General features: G+C 60.8%; 1 protein-coding gene across 7 annotated transcripts; it reads right to left on the bottom strand.

Annotated features, from left to right (window-relative positions):
• Positions 1-1,254: 1,254 nt before the first annotated feature.
• Positions 1,255-21,555, bottom strand: PRMT5 (protein arginine methyltransferase 5). Of its 7 annotated transcripts, none has more exons than NM_001396412.1 (18): positions 21,424-21,555; positions 21,203-21,321; positions 20,055-20,140; positions 18,020-18,154; positions 17,237-17,257; positions 16,253-16,365; positions 16,119-16,168; positions 15,316-15,479; positions 14,514-14,675; positions 13,629-13,706; positions 13,476-13,534; positions 12,397-12,519; positions 7,498-7,673; positions 5,525-5,634; positions 4,022-4,115; positions 3,345-3,461; positions 2,494-2,558; positions 1,255-1,445 (listed from the first exon to the last, which is right to left on the bottom strand). In NM_001396412.1, the coding sequence occupies exons 1-18, from the start codon at positions 21,531-21,533 to the stop codon at positions 1,293-1,295; spliced, it is 1,935 nt and encodes a 644-aa protein (NP_001383341.1). In that variant the 5' UTR covers positions 21,534-21,555; the 3' UTR covers positions 1,255-1,292. The 7 variants fall into 7 exon arrangements, with proteins under 7 accessions (NP_001383341.1, NP_001383342.1, NP_001383345.1 ...); NM_001396413.1 differs by lacking the exon at positions 17,237-17,257 and adding an exon at positions 17,852-17,872; NM_001396416.1 differs by lacking the exon at positions 17,237-17,257 and having other exon boundaries at positions 18,020-18,142.
• Between the last annotated feature and the right edge of the window lie 264 nt (positions 21,556-21,819).

Genomic DNA, 21,819 nt, shown 5'->3' on the forward strand with positions numbered 1-21,819 from the left:
CCCCCACCCCGAGCCTCCCCCCAACCCAAGATGTCCTCTCCAACCCCAATATGGCCGCCCCAACCCAAGATGGCCGCCCCCAACCCAGCGTGGCCCCAACCCAAGATGGGTGCTCCCAATGCGAGATGTCCGCCTCAATCCAAGATGGCTGCCCCCACGCAACATGTCCACCCCCAACCCAAGATGGCTGCCCCCAATCCAAGATGGCCGCCCCCACCCTAACCCAAGATGGCCACCCCCAACCAACCCAGCCTGACCACAATCCAAGATGTCTGCCCCCTCCCTGAGCCTCCCCCCACAACACAAGATGGCCGCCCCCACACCCAACCCAAGATGACCGTCCCCACACCCAACACATCCGCCCCCACCCTGAGCCTCTGCCCACACCCAAGATGTCCACCGCCTCCCTGAGCCTCCCTCCCCAACCCAAGATGGCCGCCCCCGCACCCAACCCAAGATGTCCACCCCCACCCTGAGCCTCCGCCCCCACCCAAGATGGCCATCCCCTCCCTGAGCCTCCGCCCCCACCCAAGATGGCCGCCCCCACACCCAACTCAAGATGGCTGCTCTCACACCCAACCCAAGATGTCCACCGCCTCCCTGAGCCTCCCCCCCAACCCAAGATGGCCGTCCCCACACCAACATGTCCACCCCCACCCTGAGCCTCCCCCCCAACCCAAGATGGCCGCCCCCACACCCAACTCAAGATGGCTGCCCTCACACCCAACCCAAGATGGCCGCCCCCACATCCAACCCACTATGTCCATCCCCACCCTGAGCCTCCGCCCCCACCCAAGATGTCCACACCCTCTCAGAGCCTCCCCCTCCAACCCAAGATGGCCGTCCCCACCCCAACATGTCCACCCCCACCCTGAGCCTGCCCCCCAACCCAAGATGTCCACCCCCACCCTGAGCCTGCCCCCCAACTCAAGATGGCCGCCCCCACACCCAACCCAAGATGTCCACCCCCACCGTGAGCCTCCTCCCCCAACCCAAGATGGCCACCCCCACACCCAAGCCAAGATGGCCGTCCCCACACCAACATGTCCACCCCCACCGAGCCTGCCCCCCGACTCAAGATGGCCGCCCCCACACCCAACCCAAGATGGCTGCCCCCACACCCAACCCAAGATGGCCGCCCCCGCCCTGAGCCTCCCCCCCAACCTAAGATGGCGGCCCCCACACCCAAGCCAAGATGGCCGCCCCCGCCCCGCCCGTCCCGCCCTCATCCCAGGAGCGGAAGGCCGGAAGCGGTTGGGCGGAAGGCGTTGCGGCGGCGCAGCGTTTATTGCTCAGAGGCCGATGGTGTAGGAGCGGCCGGCCGGGTTGTGGAGGGCGGAACAGCGCGGCTCCGTCACGGCCCATTCGTACCACACCTTCTGCGGGGCCGCCCGGCGCCAGAACGACAGCACCACTCTCTGCCCCGCCTGCACCGCCATTGGTTGCTGCCGGGAGAAAGGGGAGGGGCTCAGCCACGCCGCGGCCAATCGGGGAGGGCCCCGCCCCAAGATGGCCGCCAGAAAGGCAGCGAGAGCTGAGCGAGGTGGCTGCATGAGACCAACATGGCTGCCGCCAATAGGACGCAATGGGTCCAAGATGGCCGCCAACAGTGGGAGACAATGGGCTTAAGATGGCTGCCACCAATGGGACACAATGGGTCCAAGATGGCCGCCACCAACTGGACACAATGGGCCCAAGATGGCCGCCAACAATGGGACACAATGGGTCCAAAATGGCCGCCAACAGTGGGACACAATGGGTCCAAGATGGCCGCCAACAGTGAAACACAATGGGCCCAAGATGGCCGCCAACAGTGGGACACAATGGGCCCAAGATGGCTGCCCCCAATAGGACGCAATGGGTCCAAGATGGCCATCAACAGTGGGACACAACGGGTCCAAGATGGCTGCCAACAGTAGAACACAATAGGCCCAAAATGGCCGCCACCAACTGGACACAATGGGTCCAAGATGGCCACCAACACTGGGACACAATGGATCCAAGATGGCTGCCAACGATGAGACACAATGGGTCCAAGATGGCTGCCCCCAATAGGACGCAATGGGTCCAAGATGGCCGTCAACAGTGGGACACAACGGGTCCAAGATGGCTGCCAACAGTAGAACACAATAGGCCCAAAATGGCCGCCACCAACTGGACACAATGGGCCCAAGATGGCTGCCCCCAATAGAACACAATGGGTCCAAGATGGCCGCCCCCAGCCAAGCTGGCCGCCCCTCCCACCCATGGAACCCAATGAAGGAATCCAAGGTGGCCACTCTCATTGAACCCAATAGAAGCAGCCAAGATGGCGGCCTCCAATCCAAAGTGGGCACCACCAACGGAACCCAATAGGCAGATCCAACATGGCTGCCGCCAACGGATCCCTCCCAATCGAGATGACAGCCAACGTGGCTGCTTCCCATCCAAGATGGCCACCCCCACGGACCCCCGTGGGGCCCTGGGATCCAAGATGGCGGCCTCCACGCGTACCTTCAATGGGAAGAAGATGGGGAACCAGGAGAACATCCCGGGGGAGTGCGTCTCTGGGCGGATACCTGCGGGGCCACGCCCACCGTTAGCCCCGCCCCTTTCTCCCACCCCCATTGGCTGCTGCCAAGCCCCGCCCCTTGACCCGTCCAAACCCCGCCCACTCCCAGCTGACCTCACCCATTGGCCAACCCCGTCGCTGTAGCCCTGCCCCCTCCACGCACACCGGCTCCTCATTGGATGCATCGGTTCCGCCCACCCTCCTCATTGGCCCGTTCAGTCTCCACTCCTAACCCGAAGCCACGCCCATTCCTGCCGAGCGCCGCCTCTTAATTCCCAGCCCCACCCAATCACCGTTGACCTCTGCAGTAGCCCCGCCCCCTCTGATCACCCATTGGCTACAGCTACCCCAAGCCCCGCTCCTTAAACTCAAATCCCATGTAGTTCAAATTGGTGTCCATAATAGCCCCGCCCCCACCGACCTCCCATTGGCTACAGCTATGCCAAGCTCCGCCCCTTAACTGCAACCTCCATCCAATCCCCCATTAACTTCCACAGTAGCCCCACCCTCCTCAACTCCCGTTGGCTAGACCCACCACAAGCCCCGCCCCCTAACCCAAAGCCTTAGCCAATCCCCCATGAGCTCTACCATAGCCCCACCCCCCCACTCTCCCATTGGCTACAAGCACCCCAAGCCCCGCCCCTCTACTCCAACCTTAACCTCCACCCCCCCCCCCACACACATAGCCTAAACCGGAAGCCCCGCCCCTTTCTCCCCAGTGTGCCCTCCCATTGGCCGGCCCGTCCCCTCTCCCCGCCCGCCATTGGCCGCGACGCCGGAAGCCCCGCCCTACTGAGGGTGACGTCCGCGTATAGGGTGGTCTCGAAGTAGCCGGCGAAGCCGTGCAGGGCCGTGGTGACGCCCACCGGGAAGGACAGCACCCGGTAACGGCTGTTGTCCTCCGACGGGTCTGACACGGACACGGGGGGAGGGGGGGCAACGTGAGGACACGCCCACATCGTGACGTCATCGCGGGGGTTGGGGGCGGGGCCACGAGGAGGCCACGCCCCCCGATGAGGCCACCCACCGCCCCCCCCCCGATGTGACGTCATTGTGGGGTGTTTGGGGTCCCCTGAATGCGATTGGGGGTCACTGTGAGGGGCTTTGGGGGTCATTTTGGAGGCTTTTGGGGGTTCTCCCGGGGGTCCCTTCACGTAACTTATGGTCACCCGAAAGCGATCTGAACTCATTTTGAGGTTTGGGGTAATTCAGGGGGGGTTACGGGGTCACCTGGATGGGATTTGGGTTCATTGGGAGGGAATTTGGGGTCATTTTAGGCGTTTGGGGCCCGTTGTGGGGCGGATTTGGGGTCACCGAGCACCGCTATTCCTTTCTGCCTCCGCCCCTTTAAGAGCGCGACCCCCTTTAGCCACGCCCACCGGAAGTGCCAGCAGGAAGCCCCGCCCCCACCGGAAGCGCCACCCGGAAGTCCCGCCCCGCCCCCCACCAAACCGGAAGTGGCGCCCCCACCTGGCTTGGGGTGCCGGAAGGTGAAGCACGGCTGCGGCGCCGCCAACTGGTGGAAGTTATGCAGCCGCACCACGTACGGCGTCTCGAACTGCGCCTGTGGGGCAGCCCCATAAGTGCCCCATGCCTGCCCCATAGCTGCCCCATAGGTACCCCATAGCTGCCCCATAGATAACCCATGGCTCCCCATAGATAACCCATAGCAGCCCTATAGCTGCCCCGTAAGTGCCCCATAGATACCCCATAGCAGCCCTATAGCTGCCCCATAGCTGCCCCATAGGTACCCCATAGCTGCCCCATAGATAACCCATGGCTGCCCCATAAGTGCCCCACCGCACAGCCATACCTCTCCCTGCCCCACAACCACCCTACCCCCCATCCTGCCCCACAAGTGCCCCGCCCCACACCCAACCCCACAAATGCCCCACAGCCCCACAAGTGCCCTGCCCCACACCCAGTCCCACGCCCAGCCCCACAAGTGCCCCCCAGCCAGCCCCACAGCTGCCCCCCAGCCCCACAAGTGCCCCCCAGCTGCCCCCCATCCCCATAAGTACCCCCCAGCCCCACAGCCGAAGTGCCCCCCAGCCCCACAGGTGCTCCCCCAGCCCCTCAGCCAGCCCCCCAAGTGCCCCCCAGCCCCACAAGTGCCCCTCAGCCCCACAGCCAGCCCCTCAGCTGCCCCCCAGCCCCACAGGTGCTCCCCGAGCCCCACAGGCAGCCCCGGAAGTGCCCCCCAGCCCCACAAGTGCCCCTCAGCCCCACAGCCAGCTCCCCAGCTGCCCCCCAGCCCCACAGGTGCTCCCCCAGCCCCACAGGCAGCCCCCCAAGTGCCCCCCAGCCCCACAAGTGCCCCTCAGCCCCACAGCCAGCCCCCCAGCTGCCCCCCAGCCCCACAGGTGCTCCCCCAACCCCACAGCCAGCCCCACAAGTGCCCCCCAGCCCCACAGCTGCCTCCCAGCCCCACAGCCAGCCCCACAAGTGCCCCCCAGCCCCCCAGCTGCCCCCCAGCTGCCCCCCAGCCCCCCAGCTGCCCCCCAGCTGCCCCCCAGCCCCACAGCCAGCCCCACAAGTGCCCCCCAGCCCCCCAGCTGCCCCCCAGCCCCACAGCCAGCCCCACAAGTGCCCCCCAGCCCCCCAGCTGCCCCCCAGCTGCCCCACAGCCCCACAGCCAGCCCCACAAGTGCCCCCCAGCCCCCCAGCTGCCCCCCAGCTGCCCCACAGCCCCACAGCCAGCCCCACAAGTGCCCCCCAGCCCCCCAGCTGCCCCCCAGCTGCCCCCCAGCCCCACAGCCAGCCCCACAAGTGCCCCCCAGCCCCACAGCCAGCCCCACAGCTGCCCCCCAGCCCCACAGCCAGCCCCACAAGTGCCCCCCAGCCCCCCAGCTGCCCCCCATCCCCACAGCTACCTCCCAGCCCCACAGCCAGCCCCACAAGTGCCCCCCAGCCCCCCAGCCAGCCCCACAGCTGCCCCCCAGCCCCCCAGCTGCCCCCCAGCTGCCCCCTGACCTCGGGATGGCGGTCGCGCTCCCTGCAGCCGCGCACCTCATTGTACAGCTTGGAGGAGGACAGCGGGGCCAGGAACGACGTGTAGGAGCACGGGATGCTCACACCCCCCTCTGTGGGGCGGACCCACAAGTGCCCCATAAGTGCCCCATAAGTGACCCCCATCCCCGCCCCACACACCAGCACGGGACACTCACACCCCCCTCTGCGGGGCGGACCCATAAGTGACCCATAAGTGACCCCCATCCCCTCCCCACACACCAACATGGGATGCTCACACCCCCCTCTGTGGGGCGGACCCACAAGTGCCCCACAAGTGCCCCATAAGTGCCCCACAAGTGCCCCATAAGTGCCCCATAAGTGACCCCCATCCCCGCCCCACACACCAACACGGGATGCTCACACCCCCCTCTGTGGGACGGACCCATAAGTGCCCCATAAGTGCCCCATAAGTGACCCCCATCCCCGCCCCACACACCAGCATGGGATGCTCACACCCCCCTCTGTAGGGCGGACCCACAAGTGCCCCATAAGTGCCCCATAAGTGTCCCATAAGTGCCCCATAAGTGACCCCCATCCCTGCCCCACACACCAGCAGGGAATGCTCACACCCCCCTCTGTGAGGCGGACCCACAAGTGCCCCATAAGTGCCCCATAAGTGCCCCATAAGTGACCCCCATCCCCGCCCCACACACCAACACGGGATGCTCACACCCCCCTCTGTGGGGTGGACCCATAAGTGGCCCTATTATTGACCCTATGCGCCCCATAAGTGGCCCATACGTGCCCCATAAGTGGGTCCCAGCCCCACATCTATAGCTCCCAGGCCCCCCAACCGCCACCCCTATGGGTCCCAGTCCCCCCAAAACCCCTCCCCTATGGCTCCCAGCCCCCCAAAACCCCTCCCCTATGGCTCCCAGCCCCCCCAACCCCCACCCCTATGGGTCCCAGTTCCCCCCAACCCCCACCCCTATGGGTCCCAGCCCCACATCTCTGGCTCCCAGCACCACCCCTACAGGTCCCAGCCCTCCAGCCTCCATCCCTATGGCTTCCAGCCCCACATCTATAGCTCCCAGCCCCCCCAACCGCCACCCCTATGGGTCCCAGCCCCCCAAAACCCCTCCCCTATGGCTCCCAGCCCCCCAACCCCCACCCCTATGGCTCCCAGCCCCCCCAGCCCCCACCCCTATGGGTCCCAGTCCCCCAAAACCCCACCCCAATGGCTCCCAGCCCCACGTCTCTGGCTCCCAGCCCCCCAACCCCCACCCCTATGGCTCCCAGCCCCCCAACCCCCACCCCTATGGCTCCCAGCCTCCCAACCCCCACCCCTATGGCTCCCAGCCCCACCCCTATGGCTCCCAGCCCCCCAACCCCCACCCCTATGGCTCCCAGCCCCCCCAAACCCCACCCCTATGGGTCCCAGCCCCCCAAAACCCCACACTTAGGAGTCCCAGCCCCCCCAATCCCCACCCCTATGGCTCCCAGCCCCCCCAAACCTCACACTTATGGGTCCCAGCCACCCAAAACCCCACACTTATGGGTCCCAGCCCCCCAAAACTCCTCCCCTATGGTTCCCAGCCCCACGTCTCTGGCTCCCAGCCCCACGTCTCTGGTTCCCAGCCCCACCCCTAAGGCTCCCAGGCCCCCCAACCCACCCCCCCCCAGCCCCACATCTCTGGCTCCCAGCCCCACCCCTATGGCTCCCAGCCCCCCAACCACCACCTCTATGGGTCCCAGCCCCCCAACCCCCACCCCTATGGCTCCCAGTCCCCCCCAACCACCACCCCTATGGGTCCCAGCCCCCCAACCCCCACCCCTATGGCTCCCAGTCCCCCCCAACCCCCACCCCTATGGATCCCAACCCCCCCAAACCCCTCCCCTATGGGTCCCAGTCCCCCCAACCCCCACCCCTATGGCTCCCAGCCCCCCCAACCCCCACCGCTATGGGTCCCAGCCCCACCCTATGTGCCCCCCACCTTTGAGGCAGGGCTGTGCCCCATCGAGGCACTCGGGCGCCAACTCGTTGTCCCCGAAGGAGCCCAGCAGCTCCGACACCAGAAGGTCCGCCGCCTCCGGGGGGCGCCACTCCCGCATGTCCCGCGGCACCACCGACACCTGAGAGCCCCACTCCTCGTACTGCCAGCTCTGCAGCCTGCGGGGGGTCAGGGGGGGCCTGTGGGGTCTCTGGGGGGTTATAGGGGGTCTTAGGGGGGTCCTATGGGGGGATATGGGGGCATATGGGGGGGTATGGGGGGGTATGGGGCGGTATTGGAGGGATATGGGGGCGTATGGGTGGATATGGGGAGGTATGGGGGGATATTGGAGGGATATGGGGGGGATATGGGGGGGTATGGGTGGACATGGGGAGGTATGGGGGGATCTTGGAGGGATATGGGGGGGACATGGGGGGACATGGGGGGGTATGGGGGGGTATGGGGGGGTATTGAAGGGATATTGGAGGGTATGCGGGTCCTATGGAGTCTTATGGGGGGATATAGGGGGATATGGGGGGGTATGGGCGGTATTGGGGGGATATGAGGGGATATTGGAGGGCTATGGGGGGGATATGGGGGGGTATGCGGGGATATTGGAGGGATATGAGGGGGTATGGGGGGATATGGGGGGACATGGGGGGGTATGGGGCGGTATTGGAGGGATATGGGGGCGTATGGGTGGATATGGGGAGGTATGGGGGGATATTGGAGGGATATGGGGGGGACATGGGGGGGTATGGGGGGGTATGGGGGGATATTGGAGGAATATGGGGGGGTAGAGGGGAAATGGGGGGATATGGGAAGGTATGGGAACATATGAGGGGGTATGGGGGGATATGATGGATATGGGTGGATATGGGGGGGTATGGGGGGATATTGGAGGGATATGGGGGGGATATGGGGGGGTATGGGGGGGTATTGGGGGGATATAGGGGGATATGGGGGGGTTTGGGGGGGTATTGGGGGGATGTGGGGGGGTATGGGGAGGGGGTGGCTATGGGGAGGATGGGGGCGGCACCACCGACACCTGAGAGCCCCACTCCTCGTACTGCCAGCTCTGCAGCCTGCGGGGGGTCAGGGGGGGCCTGTGGGGTCTTTGGGGGGTCATAGGGGGTCTTAGGGGGGGTCCTATGGGGGGATATGGGGGGGTATTGGAGGGATATGGGGGGATATTGGAGGGATGTGGGGGGGTATGGGGGGTAGTGGAGGGATATGGGGGGGATACGATGGGTATGGGTGAATATGGGGGGGTATGGGGGGATATTGGAGGGATATGGGGGGGATATGGGGGGGTATGGGGGGGTATTGGGGGGATGTGGGGGGGTATGGGGGGGATATGGGGGGATGTGGGGGGCTATTGGGGGGATGTGGGGGGGTATGGGGGGATCTTGGAGGGATATGGGGGGGATATGGGGGGACATGGGGGACATGGGGGGACATGGGGGGACATGGGGGGATATGGGGGGATATGGGGGGATATGGGGGGGTATTGGGGGGATATGGGGGGGTATGGGGTGGGGGGTGGCTATGGGGAGGATGGGGGCGGCACCACCGACACCTGAGAGCCCCACTCCTCGTACTGCCAGCTCTGCAGCCTGCGGGGGGTCAGCGGGGTCCTGGGGGGTCTTTGGGGGGGATATGGGGGGGCATCGGGGGGATATGGGGGGGTATGGGGGCATATGGGGGGGTATGGGGCGGGTATTGGAGGGATGTAGGGGGATATTGGAGGGATGTGGGGGGGTATGGGGGGATATTGGAGGGATATGGGGGGATATGGGCGGTATTGGGGGGATATGAGGGGATATTGGAGGGCTATGGGGGGGATATGGGGGGGTATGCGGGGATATTGGAGGGATATGAGGGGGTATGGGGGGATATGGGGGGACATGGGGGGGTATTGGAGGGGTATGGGGGGGATATGGGGGGTATGGGGGGCTATGGAGGGGTATTGGGGGGGTATTGGGGGGATATGGGGGGGATATGGGGGGATATGGGGGGATATGGGGGGATATGGGGGGATATGGGGGGATATGGGGGGGTATGGGGGGGTATGGGGGGATATTGGAGGGATATGGGGGGGATACTGGAGGGATATGGGGTCTTTTGTGGGGATATGAAAAAGGTATGGGGCTTTATGGAGGGATCTGGGGGGGATTGGTAGGATTAGGGTCAGGGTTAGGGACAGGAGTAGGATCAGGGTTAGGGTCAGGGTTAGGGTTATTAGGATTAGGGGTTAGGCTTAGGGTTAGGGTCAGGATCAGGGTTAGGATTAGGGTCACGGCTAGGATTAGGGTCAAGGTTATGGTTATGGTTAGGGTTAGGATTAGGGTCAGGGTTAGGATCAGGGTCAGGGTGATGACCATGATTATGGTCAGGATTAGGATTAGGATCAGGAGCAGGGTTAGGGTTATGGTTACGGTTATGGTTAAGGTTAGGATTAGGGTCAGGCCCGTGCTTAGGGTCAGGGTTAGGATTAGGGTCAGGCCCGTGCTTAGGGTCAGGGTTAGGATTAGGGTCAGGCCCGTGCTTAGGGTCAGGGTTAGGGTTAGGGTCAGGCTCGTGATTAGGGTCAGGGTTAGGATTAGGATTATGGTCAAGGTTATGGTCAGGGTCAGGATTAGGATTAGGATTAGGAGCAGGGTTAGGGTTAAAGTTATGGTTATGGTTAGGGTTAGGATTAGGGTCAGGCCCGTGCTTAGGGTCAGGGTTAGGGTCAGGGTCAGTCCACGCTTAGGGTCAGGGTTAGGGTCAGGGTCAGTCCATGCTTAGGGTCAGGGTTAGGATTAGGGTCAGTCCATGCTTAGGGTCAGGGTTAGGGTCAGGGTCAGTCCACGCTTAGGGTCAGGGTTAGGGTCAGGGTCAGTCCATGCTTAGGGTCAGGGTTAGGATTAGGGTCAGTCCATGCTTAGGGTCAGGGTTAGGGTCAGGGTCAGTCCACGCTTAGGGTCAGGGTTAGGGTCAGGGTCAGTCCATGCTTAGGGTCAGGGTTAGGATTAGGGTCAGTCCATGCTTAGGGTCAGGGTTAGGATTAGGGTCAGTCCATGCTTAGGGTCAGGGTTAGGATTAGGGTCAGTCCATGCTTAGGGTCAGGGTTAGGATTAGGGTCAGTCCATGCTTAGGGTCAGGGTTAGGATTAGGGTCAGTCCATGCTTAGGGTCAGGGTTAGGATTAGGGTCAGTCCATGCTTAGGGTCAGGGTTAGGATTAGGGTCAGTCCATGCTTAGGGTCAGGGTTAGGATTAGGGTCAGTCCATGCTTAGGGTCAGGGTTAGGATTAGGGTCAGTCCGTGCTTAGGGTCAGGGTTAGGATTAGGGTCAGTCCATGCTTAGGGTCAGGGTTAGGGTTAGGGTCAGTCCATGCTTAGGGTCAGGGTTAGGATTAGGGTCAGTCCGTGCTTAGGGTCAGGGTTAGGATTAGGGTCAGTCCATGCTTAGGGTCAGGGTTAGGATTAGGGTCAGGCCCGTGCTTAGGGTCAGGGTTAGGGTTAGGGTCAGTCCATGCTTAGGGTCAGGGTTAGGGTTAGGGTCAGTCCATGCTTAGGGTCAGGGTTAGGATTAGGGTCAGTCCATGCTTAGGGTCAGGGTTAGGATTAGGGTCAGTCCATGCTTAGGGTCAGGGTTAGGATTAGGGTCAGTCCATGCTTAGGGTCAGGGTTAGGGTGAGGGTCAGTCCATGCTTAGGGTCAGGGTTAGGGTGAGGGTCAGTCCATGCTTAGGGTCAGAGTTAGGATTAGGGTCAGTCCATGCTTAGGGTCAGGGTTAGGGTGAGGGTCAGTCCATGCTTAGGGTCAGGGTTAGGATTAGGGTCAGTCCATGCTTAGGGTCAGGGTTAGGATTAGGGTCAGTCCGTGCTTAGGGTCAGGGTTAGGATTAGGGTCAGTCCATGCTTAGGGTCAGGGTTAGGATTAGGGTCAGGCCCGTGCTTAGGGTCAGGGTTAGGGTTAGGGTCAGTCCATGCTTAGGGTCAGGGTTAGGGTGAGGGTCAGTCCATGCTTAGGGTCAGAGTTAGGATTAGGGTCAGTCCATGCTTAGGGTCAGGGTTAGGGTTAGGGTCAGTCCATGCTTAGGGTCAGGGTTAGGGTGAGGGTCAGTCCATGCTTAGGGTCAGAGTTAGGATTAGGGTCAGTCCATGCTTAGGGTCAGGGTTAGGGTGAGGGTCAGTCCGTGCTTAGGGTCAGGGTTAGGATTAGGGTCAGTCCATGCTTAGGGTCAGGGTTAGGATTAGGGTCAGTCCGTGCTTAGGGTCAGGGTTAGGATTAGGGTCAGTCCATGCTTAGGGTCAGGGTTAGGATTAGGGTCAGGCCCGTGCTTAGGGTCAGGGTTAGGGTTAGGGTCAGTCCATGCTTAGGGTCAGGGTTAGGATTAGGGTCAGGCCCGTGCTTAGGGTCAGGGTTAGGGTCAGGGTCAGTCCACACTTAGGGTCAGGGTTAGGGTTAGGGTCAGTCCATGCTTAGGGTCAGGGTTAGGATTAGGGTCAGGCCTGTGCTTAGGGTCAGGGTTAGGGTTAGGGTCAGGCCCGTGCTTAGGGTCAGGGTTAGGGTTAGGGTCAGTCCATGCTTAGGGTCAGGGTTAGGATTAGGGTCAGTCCATGCTTAGGGTCAGGGTTAGGATTAGGGTCAGTCCATGCTTAGGGTCAGGGTTAGGGTGAGGGTCAGTCCATGCTTAGGGTCAGGGTTAGGGTGAGGGTCAGTCCGTGCTTAGGGTCAGGGTTAGGATTAGGGTCAGTCCGTGCTTAGGGTCAGGGTTAGGGTGAGGGTCAGTCCATGCTTAGGGTCAGGGTTAGGGTGAGGGTCAGTCCGTGCTTAGGGTCAGGGTTAGGATTAGGGTCAGTCCGTGCTTAGGGTCAGGGTTAGGGTGAGGGTCGGTGCTAATGGCCGCTCACGTGACGACGGCGTTGGGGTTCTTCTCCACGGCGTACACTCTGATGCGGCGCTGCGCCATCCGGGCGGCCCTCAGCGCGGCGTTCACCAACGGGCCGCGCCCCGCGCCCAGCACCAGCACCACCCTATGGCACAGCCCCATAACTGCCCCATAACCGCCCCATAACTGCCCCGCGCCCAGCACCAGCACCACCCTATGGCACAGCCCCATAACTAACCGCCCCATAACTGCCCCATAACTGCCCCATAACTGCCCCGCGCCCAGCACCAGCACCACCCTATGGCACAGCCCCATAACTAACCGCCCCATAACTGCCCCATAACCGCCCCATAACTGCCCCGCGCCCAGCACCAGCACCACCCTATGGCACAGCCCCATAACTAACCGCCCCATAACTGCCCCAGAACCGCCCCATAACTGCCCCAGAACCGCCCCATAACTGCCCCATAACTGCCCCGCGCCCAGCACCAATACCACCCTATGGGCATACACAGTCCCATAACTGCCCCATAACTGCCCCGTAACCGCCCCATAACTGCCCCATAACCGCCCCATAACTGCCCCGCGCCCAGCACCAATACCACCCTATGGCATACAGAGCCCCATAACTGCCCCGTAACCGCCCCATAACTGCCCCGTAACCGCCCCATAACTGCCCCGCGCCCAGCACCAGCACCACCCTATGGGCATACAGAGCCCCATAACTGCTTCATAACCACCCCATAACTGCCCCACACACAGCACAGCCCCATAACTGCCCCACACACAGCACCAGTACCACCCTATGGGCACGCACAGCACACAGCTGCCCCAGAACTGCCCCACAGCTGCCCCAGACAGAGCCCCAGAACGGCCGCATGGCTACCCCATAGATAGCCACTATAAGTCCCATGGCTGCCCCATAGATAGCCCATAGGTAGTCCATAGCTGCCCCACAGCTGCCATAGAGGTACCACATAGCAGCCCCACACCAACTACGAGGCTAGGCGCTATGGGGCTGTGTGCTATGGGGCAGCCCCACAGGGAGCTGGGGGCTATGGGGCAGGGCTACGGGGCACAATGGGGCTATGGGGCACTCACTGCACGTTGGTTTCCTTCTCCTCCTCGGGGACGCGGTCCAGCAGGCACTTATAAATAGCCTTATATGGGCAAAGGGGGGCGTGGCCACGTCAGGGGGCGTGGCCACACTCCCACACCGGAAGTCCCACCCCCCCAGCCGGAAGTCCCGCCCACCTGCTGGTATTGGCTGTATTTGATTGGGTCCTTCTCGAACACCTCGTACGTCTGCGACTCCAGGTTGTCCATCAGGGGCTGAACAGGAAAAGAAATTAGAACGAACCACGCTCCTTCATTAACATAACCCCACCCACTCCTATTTTTCTGCCCAATGGGAAGCCCCGGCTCCAGCCCCATCCTTGAAGCCACGCCCCCAGCGCCAAACCCACAGTCAAGCCCCGCCCATGACCACCAGGACACGCCCCCTCACGCCCCTATTGGCCGGAACATGCACTAAGCCCCGCCCCCTGCATTAAGCCCCACCCACAGCGCCAAAGCCCCGCCTTTTCCATTGTCCCCAATGAGTTTCCTTCGCCCTTCCCCCTGCTTAGGCCCCGCCCCCTCCTTACACCACGCCCAATCCAGGCCACGCCCCTTCCACTAACCCTAACCCTATTGGTCCCCCATCTTCAGGCCACGCCTCTTTAGATCCCTCCCAGTTAAGCCACACTCCCCTCTCACTTCCTGTCCAAACATCTTCGAGCCCCTCCCACTTCCGGCCACACCCACTCTAAGCTCCTCCCACTTCTGGGCCCCTTTAAGACCCCTCCCCCTTCTAACCCCGCCCCTTCCGGTCCTCCCAATCAGCCTTTTACCAGCAGAAGGCACTGCAGCCAATCCTCATATACAGTTTTTAGCCCCTCCCACTTCATGCCATACCCACTTTAGGCCCCCCCCACTTCCGGCCCCGCCACTTCAGGTCCTCCCACCAACAGGAAGCACTGCAGCCAATCCTCACATATGCCTTTTAGCCCCTCCCACTTTAAGCCCATCCAACTTCCTGCCCCACCCCTGTAAGCCCCTCCCACTTCCGGCCCCGCCCCTTCCGGCCCTCCCTCCCACCTGTAGGGGGCACTGCAGGTAGTCCTCGTAGCCGCGGGCAAACAGCTCATAGGCGGAGGGCGGGGGTCGGTTCTGCCCCACATGCTCCAGGTACTGCAGGTAGGCGCTGAGCGGCTTGGGCTCGTGGTGTGGGGCGCCCCACAGCACCACCTGCACCTCCAGCTGGGGGGGGGGGGGAGCACACATTATGATCCACCACCCCATAGCGGCCCTCCCCCGCCTCCTGGACCCGTTTCCTGCCCTTCCCAACTGCCCCATGGCGCCCTTGTCAGCCCCATGGCCTCCATTGCAGCCCCACGTCCAGCCCCATAGCGCCCATTCCAGCCCCACAACTCACCTTCCAGCCCCATAACCCCTTTGCCAGTCCCACAGCCTCCGTTCCAACCCCCTCCCATCCCCACAACCCCCATCCCAACCCCTCCCAACCCCACAACCCCCACCCCAACCCCCTCCCAGCCCCACAACCCCCATCCCAACCCCTCCCAACCCCACAACCCCCACCCCAACCCCCTCCCAGCCCCACAACCCCCATTCCTGCCCCACAGACACCCTCCCAGCTCCCTCTCATCCCTACAGTCCCCATTCCATCCCCGCAGCCCCCTTCCCTGCCCCACTGCCCACCTCCCAGCAACCACCCAACCCCACAACCCCCTTCGAGCCCCATAGCTCCCGTTCCAACCCCCTCCCAGCCCCAAAGCTCACATTCCTACCCCACAGGCAGTCTCCCAGTCCCCTTTCGTGCCCCACACTTCTCCTGCCAGCCATCACTCAGCCCCACAACCCCAATCCCAGTCCCCCACACCTTGAGCAATCGGCCCAGCAGACGCTGGTGCGGCCGGGACAGGACGGGGAAGCCCTTCTTGTTGGTGAGGAAGATGCTGGTGGGCAATATGGCCGCCCGCAGGGGCTCCCCCAACCAGCGGTCGATGGCCTCCGCCGACGGCAAATCCGGGCCCACCTCCAGTGCTGGGCGGAGACAAGCAGAGGCCACGCCCCCTTTGGGATCAAAGCTCCGCCCACCCCCGATTCCTAAGCCTGCCTCCTTTTATCCCCATGGCACCCGATGGGAAACTTAAGCCCCACTCCTTCGGCTATAACCACACCCACCTTCCTGCTGTGGCCCCGCCCTCCCACCTATCGCCCCACCCCTTCCGTCCACGGCCACGCCCCCTCCTTCAGAAGCTCCGCCCCCCACAACACCACATCATCTCATGCTATGGCCCCGCTCCCTCCACCCATGCCCCGCCCCCTCCACCCATGCCCCCGCCCCTTTCCAGTCTCACCCCGCCCCATCCACTCATGCCCCGCCCCTTTCCGACGTTGCCCCGCCCCTTTCCGCCGTGGCTCCGCCCATTTCCCATCTTGTCCCACCCCTTCCACAGTGGTCCCTCCCCATCCATCAATGCCCCGCCCCTTTCGCAGTGGCTCCGCCCATTTCCCCATCTTGCCCCACCCCTTCCACCGTGGTCCCGCCCCTTTCCGTTTCGCCCCGCCCCTTCCACTGTGGCCCCACCCCTTCACCTCCACACCCCGCCCCTTTCCCACCTCACCCCTTCCCTTCCGGCGCTGGCCCCGCCCCTTCCGGCGCAGGCCCCGCCCACTCACCCAGCCCCACTCTCTTGTTGTAGTCGCACAGTGTCCGGAAGTTGTGCCACCTGCGGACCCCAAAATCCTCACTTTTAGCCCCAAAACTCCCCCACCCCCCCCATATCCCCACCTGTCCCCCCCCTCAGACCCACCAATGCCACGTGCGCTCCTCCTGCCGCCCGTCGCCCTCGTTAACGAGCTCCTCGTTAGCGATCACGTCTTCACGCCCGTCCTCAGGCGCCAGCAGCGGCACGCGGACCCACACCTGGCCAATTAAGCTCATTAGCACTAATCAATGCCCCTTTAAAACCCATAAACCACATTAAGAACCAATCAAAACCCCACTAAGGCCTCACTAAGGCTCAGGAAACCCCATTAAGTCCCATTAAGACCCAATCAAACCTCAATAAGAACTCATTGAGTCCCACTTAAGTCCTGTTGAGCCCCACAGAACCCCATTAAGACTCAATTAAGCCTTAATTAACCTTAATTAAACCCCGATTCACCACAACCCCGTAGGGCGCCCCCTACAGACCTATTAAGCCCCAATTAATCCCCATTAAAGCCCATTTACGCCCACTAACCCCTCATTAAACCCCACCGAAACCCCATTAGCCCCCAATTAACACCAATTAACCCTCCTATACTCACGTCAACCCCATTAAGCCCCCATTAATCCCTCAATAAATCCCAATTAACCCCCCAATAAGCCCCAATTGAGCCCCATTAGACCCCACCAAAACCCCATTAGCCCCCAATGAGCTCCCATGAAACCCCACCAAAACCCCATTAGCCCCCAATTAACCCCAATTAACCCCCCCTTATACTCACTGCAGCCCCGTGTGGTGCCCCCAGCAGACCCATTAAGCCCCCATTAACCCCCAATAAGCTCCAGGAAACCCCACCAAAACCCCATTAGCCCCCAATTAACCCCAATTAACGCCCCCCTTATACTCACCGCAGCCCCGTATGGCGCCCCCTGCAGACCCATTAAGCCCCCATTAACCCCCAATAAACTCCAGGAAACCCCACCAAAACCCCATTAACCCCCAATTAACTCCCTTATACTCACCTCAACCCCATTAAGCCCCCATTAACCCCTCAATAAACCCCAATTAACCCCCCTTTATACTCACCGCAGCCCCGTATGGCGCCCCCTGCAGACCCATTAAGCCCCCATTAACCCCCAATAAGCTCCAGGAAACCCCACCAAAACCCCATTAGCCCCCAACGAACTCCCATGAAACCCCACCAAAACCCCATTAGCCCCCAATAAACTCCCATTAAACCCCACCAAAACCCCATTAACCCCCAATTAACTCCCCTATACTCACCTCAACCCCATTAAGCCCCCATTAACCCCTCAATAAACCCCAATTAACCCCCCTTATACTCACCACAGCCCCGTATGGCGCCCCCTGCAGACCCATTAAGCCCCCATTAACCCCCAATAAACTCCAGGAAACCCCACCAAAACCCCATTAACCCCCAATTAACTCCCCTATACTCACCTCAACCCCATTAAGCCCCCATTAACCCCTCAATAAACCCCAATTAACCCCCCTTATACTCACCACAGCCCCGTATGGCGCCCCCTGCAGACCCATTAAGCCCCCATTAACCCCCAATAAACTCCAGGAAACCCCACCAAAACCCCATTAACCCCCAATTAACTCCCCTATACTCACCTCAACCCCATTAAGCCCCCATTAACCCCTCAATAAACCCCAATTAACCCCCCTTATACTCACCACAGCCCCGTATGGCGCCCCCTGCAGACCCATTAAGCCCCCATTAACCCCCAATAAACTCCAGGAAACCCCACCAAAACCCCATTAGCCCCCAATGAGCTCCCATGAAACCCCACCAAAACCCCATTAGCCCCCAATTAACCCCAATTAACGCCCCCTTATACTCACCGCAGCCCCGTGTGGCGCCCCCTGCAGGTGGGCACAGAGACCCCGTGCCAAATTGGGGCAGTGCGGCCCCCGCAGGGACAGCAGCACCGCCGGGACCCCCAGGTAGGCGGCGAAGTCCAACTCCTGCTGCAGGGCCTGCACAAAACCCCACATTCAGCCCCAAAAACCCCACATTCAGCCCCAAAACCCCAACTCTGAACCTCAAATCCCACAATTCACACCCAAAAAGTCCATCATTCAGCCCCCAAAACCCCAAATCTGAGTCCAAAACCCCAAATCTGAGTCCAAAATCCCAACTCAGCCTCAAATCCCACAATTCAGCCCCCAAAACCCCAACTCTGAGCCCCAAAACCCCCCAATCTGAACCCAAAATCCCACTATTCAGACCCAAAAACCCCACATTCAGCCCCAAAAACCCCAACTCCGAGACTCAAATCCCACAATTCAGCCCCCAAAACCCCACATTCAGCCCCAAAACCCCAACTCTGAACCTCAAATCCCACAATTCACACCCAAAAACCCACATTCAGCTCCAAAAACCCCAAATCTGAGCCCCAAAACCCCAAATCTGAGCCCCAAAACCCCACAATCTGAGTCCAAAATCCCAACTCAGCCTCAAATCCCACAATTCAGCCCCAAAAACCCCACATTCAGCCCCAAAAACCCCAACTCTGAACCTCAAATCCCACAATTCACATCCAAAAACCCACATTCAGCCCCAAAAACCCCACATTCAGCCCCAAAACCCCAAATCTGAACCCGAAATCCCACAATTCACACCCCAAAACCCCACATTCAGCCCCAAAACCCCAACTCTGAACCTCAAATCCCATAATTCACACCCAAAAACCCACATTCAGCTCCAAAAACCCCAAATCTGAGCCCCAAAACCCCAAATCTGAGTCCAAAACCCCAAATCTGAGTCCAAAACCCCAACTCAGCCTCAAATCCCACAATTCAGCCCCCAAAACCCCAACTCTGAGCCCCAAAACCCCCCAATCTGAACCCAAAATCCCACTATTCAGCCCCAAAAACCCACAATTCAGCCCCCAAAACCCCAACTCTGAGCCTCAAATCCCACTATTCAGCCCCAAAAACCCCACATTCAGCCCCAAAACCCCAAATCTGAACCCGAAATCCCACAATTCACACCCAAAAACCCCACATTCAGCCCCAAAACCCCAACTCTGAGCCTCAAATCCCACTATTCAGCCCCAAATACCCCACATTCAACCCCCAAAACCCCAAATCTGAGCCCAAAATCCTACAATTCAGCCCCCAAAACCCCAAATCTGAGCCTCAAATACCCCAAATTCAGCCCCAAAAACCCCACATTCAGCCCCAAAACTCCAAATCTGAACCCAAAATCCCACAATTCACACCCAAAAAGTCCACATTCAGCCCCAAAACCCCAAATCTGAACCTCAAATCCCACAATTCAGCCCCAAAAAACCCAAATCTGAGCCCAAAATCCCACTATTCAGCACCAGAAACCCCAACTCTGAGCCCCAAAACCCCACATTCAGCCCCCAAAACCCCAAATCTGATCCCCCAAACCCCAAATCTGAGCCCCAAATCCCCCGTTCAACCCCCCTCCCACCCCCATTGCCCCAAATCCCCCCCTTTTCATCCCAAATCCCCCCGTTTTCACCCCATATCTCCCCTTTTCACCCCAAATCCCCCCTTTTCACCCCAAATCCCCCCCCTTTCACCTCATACCCCCCTTTTTCACCCCAAATGCCCCTCTTTTCACCCCAAATCCCCCCCTTTTCACCCCAAATTCCCCCTTTTCCCTCCAAATCCCCCTTTTTCACCCCAAATCCCCCCCTTTCACCTCATATCCCCCTTTTTCACCCAAAATGCTCCTCTTTTCACCCCATATCCCCCCTTTTCACCCCATATCCCCCCTTTTCACCCCATATCCCCCCTTTTCCCCCCCAAATCCTCCCTTTTCACCCCATATCCCCTTTTTCACCCCAAATACCCCCCCTTTTCCCCCCAAATCCCCCGCTTTCCACCCCAAATCCCCCCTCACCGCTTCCGAGTTGCGCCTCACGGCCTCCAGGGGGGAATCGGGTCGGATCCATGGGGACACCTTGCCCACGATCAGCGTGTTCCAGTCTGGGGGAAAACAGAGGGATTTCGGGACTTTTGGGGTCCTATGGGGGGTCCTATGAGGTCAAGGGAGCCCTATAGGGTACTCTAAGAGGTTCTATAGGGTTAACAGAGCCATTACAATCATCTCAGAGGTCTTATAGGGTCAGTGGAGTCCTGTGAAGTTCAGTAGGGTTCTCTATGGGGTCCTGTGGAGTCTTAGGAGGTTAAGGGGGCCATTGGGGTCCTCTGGGGGGTCTTATGGTGTCCAATGGGGTCCTCTATAGGGTTCTATGGGGTTAATGGGGTCCTCTGGGGGGTCCTATGGGGTTCAGTGGGCTCCTCTATGGGGTTGTAGGGACTACTTATGAGATTAATGGGATCATTGGGGTCTTAGGAGCTCCTGTGGAGTGCTCCATGGGGTTCTATGGGGTTAATGGGATCATTGGAGTCCTCTATAGAACTCCATAGGGCCTCATAGACACCCCATAGAGACCCACAAACGCCCATAGAGTCCCACAAACACCCCAAAAAAACCACACATACATAACAGAGTTCATAGAACCCCACAGACACCTCACAGGATGCCAGAGAGCCCCACAGGACCCCATAGAGCCCCACAGACACCCGACAGAGCCCCCATAAAGCTCCACAAAGCCCCACAGACACCCATAAACACCCAATAAAGTTCCATAAACACCCCATAAAAGCCCATAGAGCTCCATAGAGCCCCACAGGCACCCCATAGAGCCTCATAGAGATCCATAGAGCCCCACAGAGCCCCATAAACACCCCATAGAGCCTCACAGAGCCCCACAGACACCCCATAGAGCCTCATAGAGATCCACAGAGCCCCACAGAGGCCCACAGACACCCCATAGAGCCTCATGGAGATCCACAGAGCCCCATAGAGGCCCACAGACACCCCATAGAGGCTCATAGAGATACATAGAGCCCCATAGCGCCCCACAGAGCCCCATAGACACCCCATAGAGCCTCATAGAGCCCCATAGAGCCCCACAGAGCCCCATAGACACCCCATTGAACCTCATAGAGCCCCATAGAGCCCCACAGAGCCCCCGGCCGTACCCCTCCCGGCCAGCAGCAGGTCGGATCGGGTCTGCGGGCCGGGCCGCTCCTTGGCGGGCAGCAGCCGAAACTCGCGGCGGTGACGGGGATGGAAAAGCGGAGCGCAGAGAAAATCGAACCTAAAAATGAGCAACAACAACAAAAAAAAAGCACCCAAAAATAAGAAAAAAAAATCTCGGATCGAAAAAAAACTTCTACCTATGACATAAAAACCGCCTCACCCCTGCCGGGCCACCGCCCCCAGCGCCGCCGCCACCTCCGGCACGCAGCCCAACTCCCGCCCGCTCGACACCCGCGCGGTGCCCGCAGCGCCCGGTCCAGCCGCCGCCATGCTGCCTCCTTCCTCCTCCCTCATGGAGCGCTGGCCAATCAGAGCGCGAGGCGCCTCAGCGAGGGGGTGGGACGAAGCGCGCGTGAGGCCAATCGGAGAGGGGGAGGGTCGGATAGGCCAATCAACGCGCGGGGTCTGTCAGGAGGGGGTGGGATGAATGTTAGGAGATGGCCAATCAGCGCTCGCGATAACGGAGAGGAGGGGTGGGACAAAGAGAGAGCGGCTGCCAATCAGAGAGGGCGCTGCCTCGCGGAGGGGACGAAGGCGGGCTCGCTGCTTCAGCCAA

Source organism: Gallus gallus, chromosome 35 (assembly GCF_016699485.2).
Source record: "Gallus gallus isolate bGalGal1 chromosome 35, bGalGal1.mat.broiler.GRCg7b, whole genome shotgun sequence".
Taxonomy (NCBI): domain Eukaryota; kingdom Metazoa; phylum Chordata; class Aves; order Galliformes; family Phasianidae; genus Gallus; species Gallus gallus.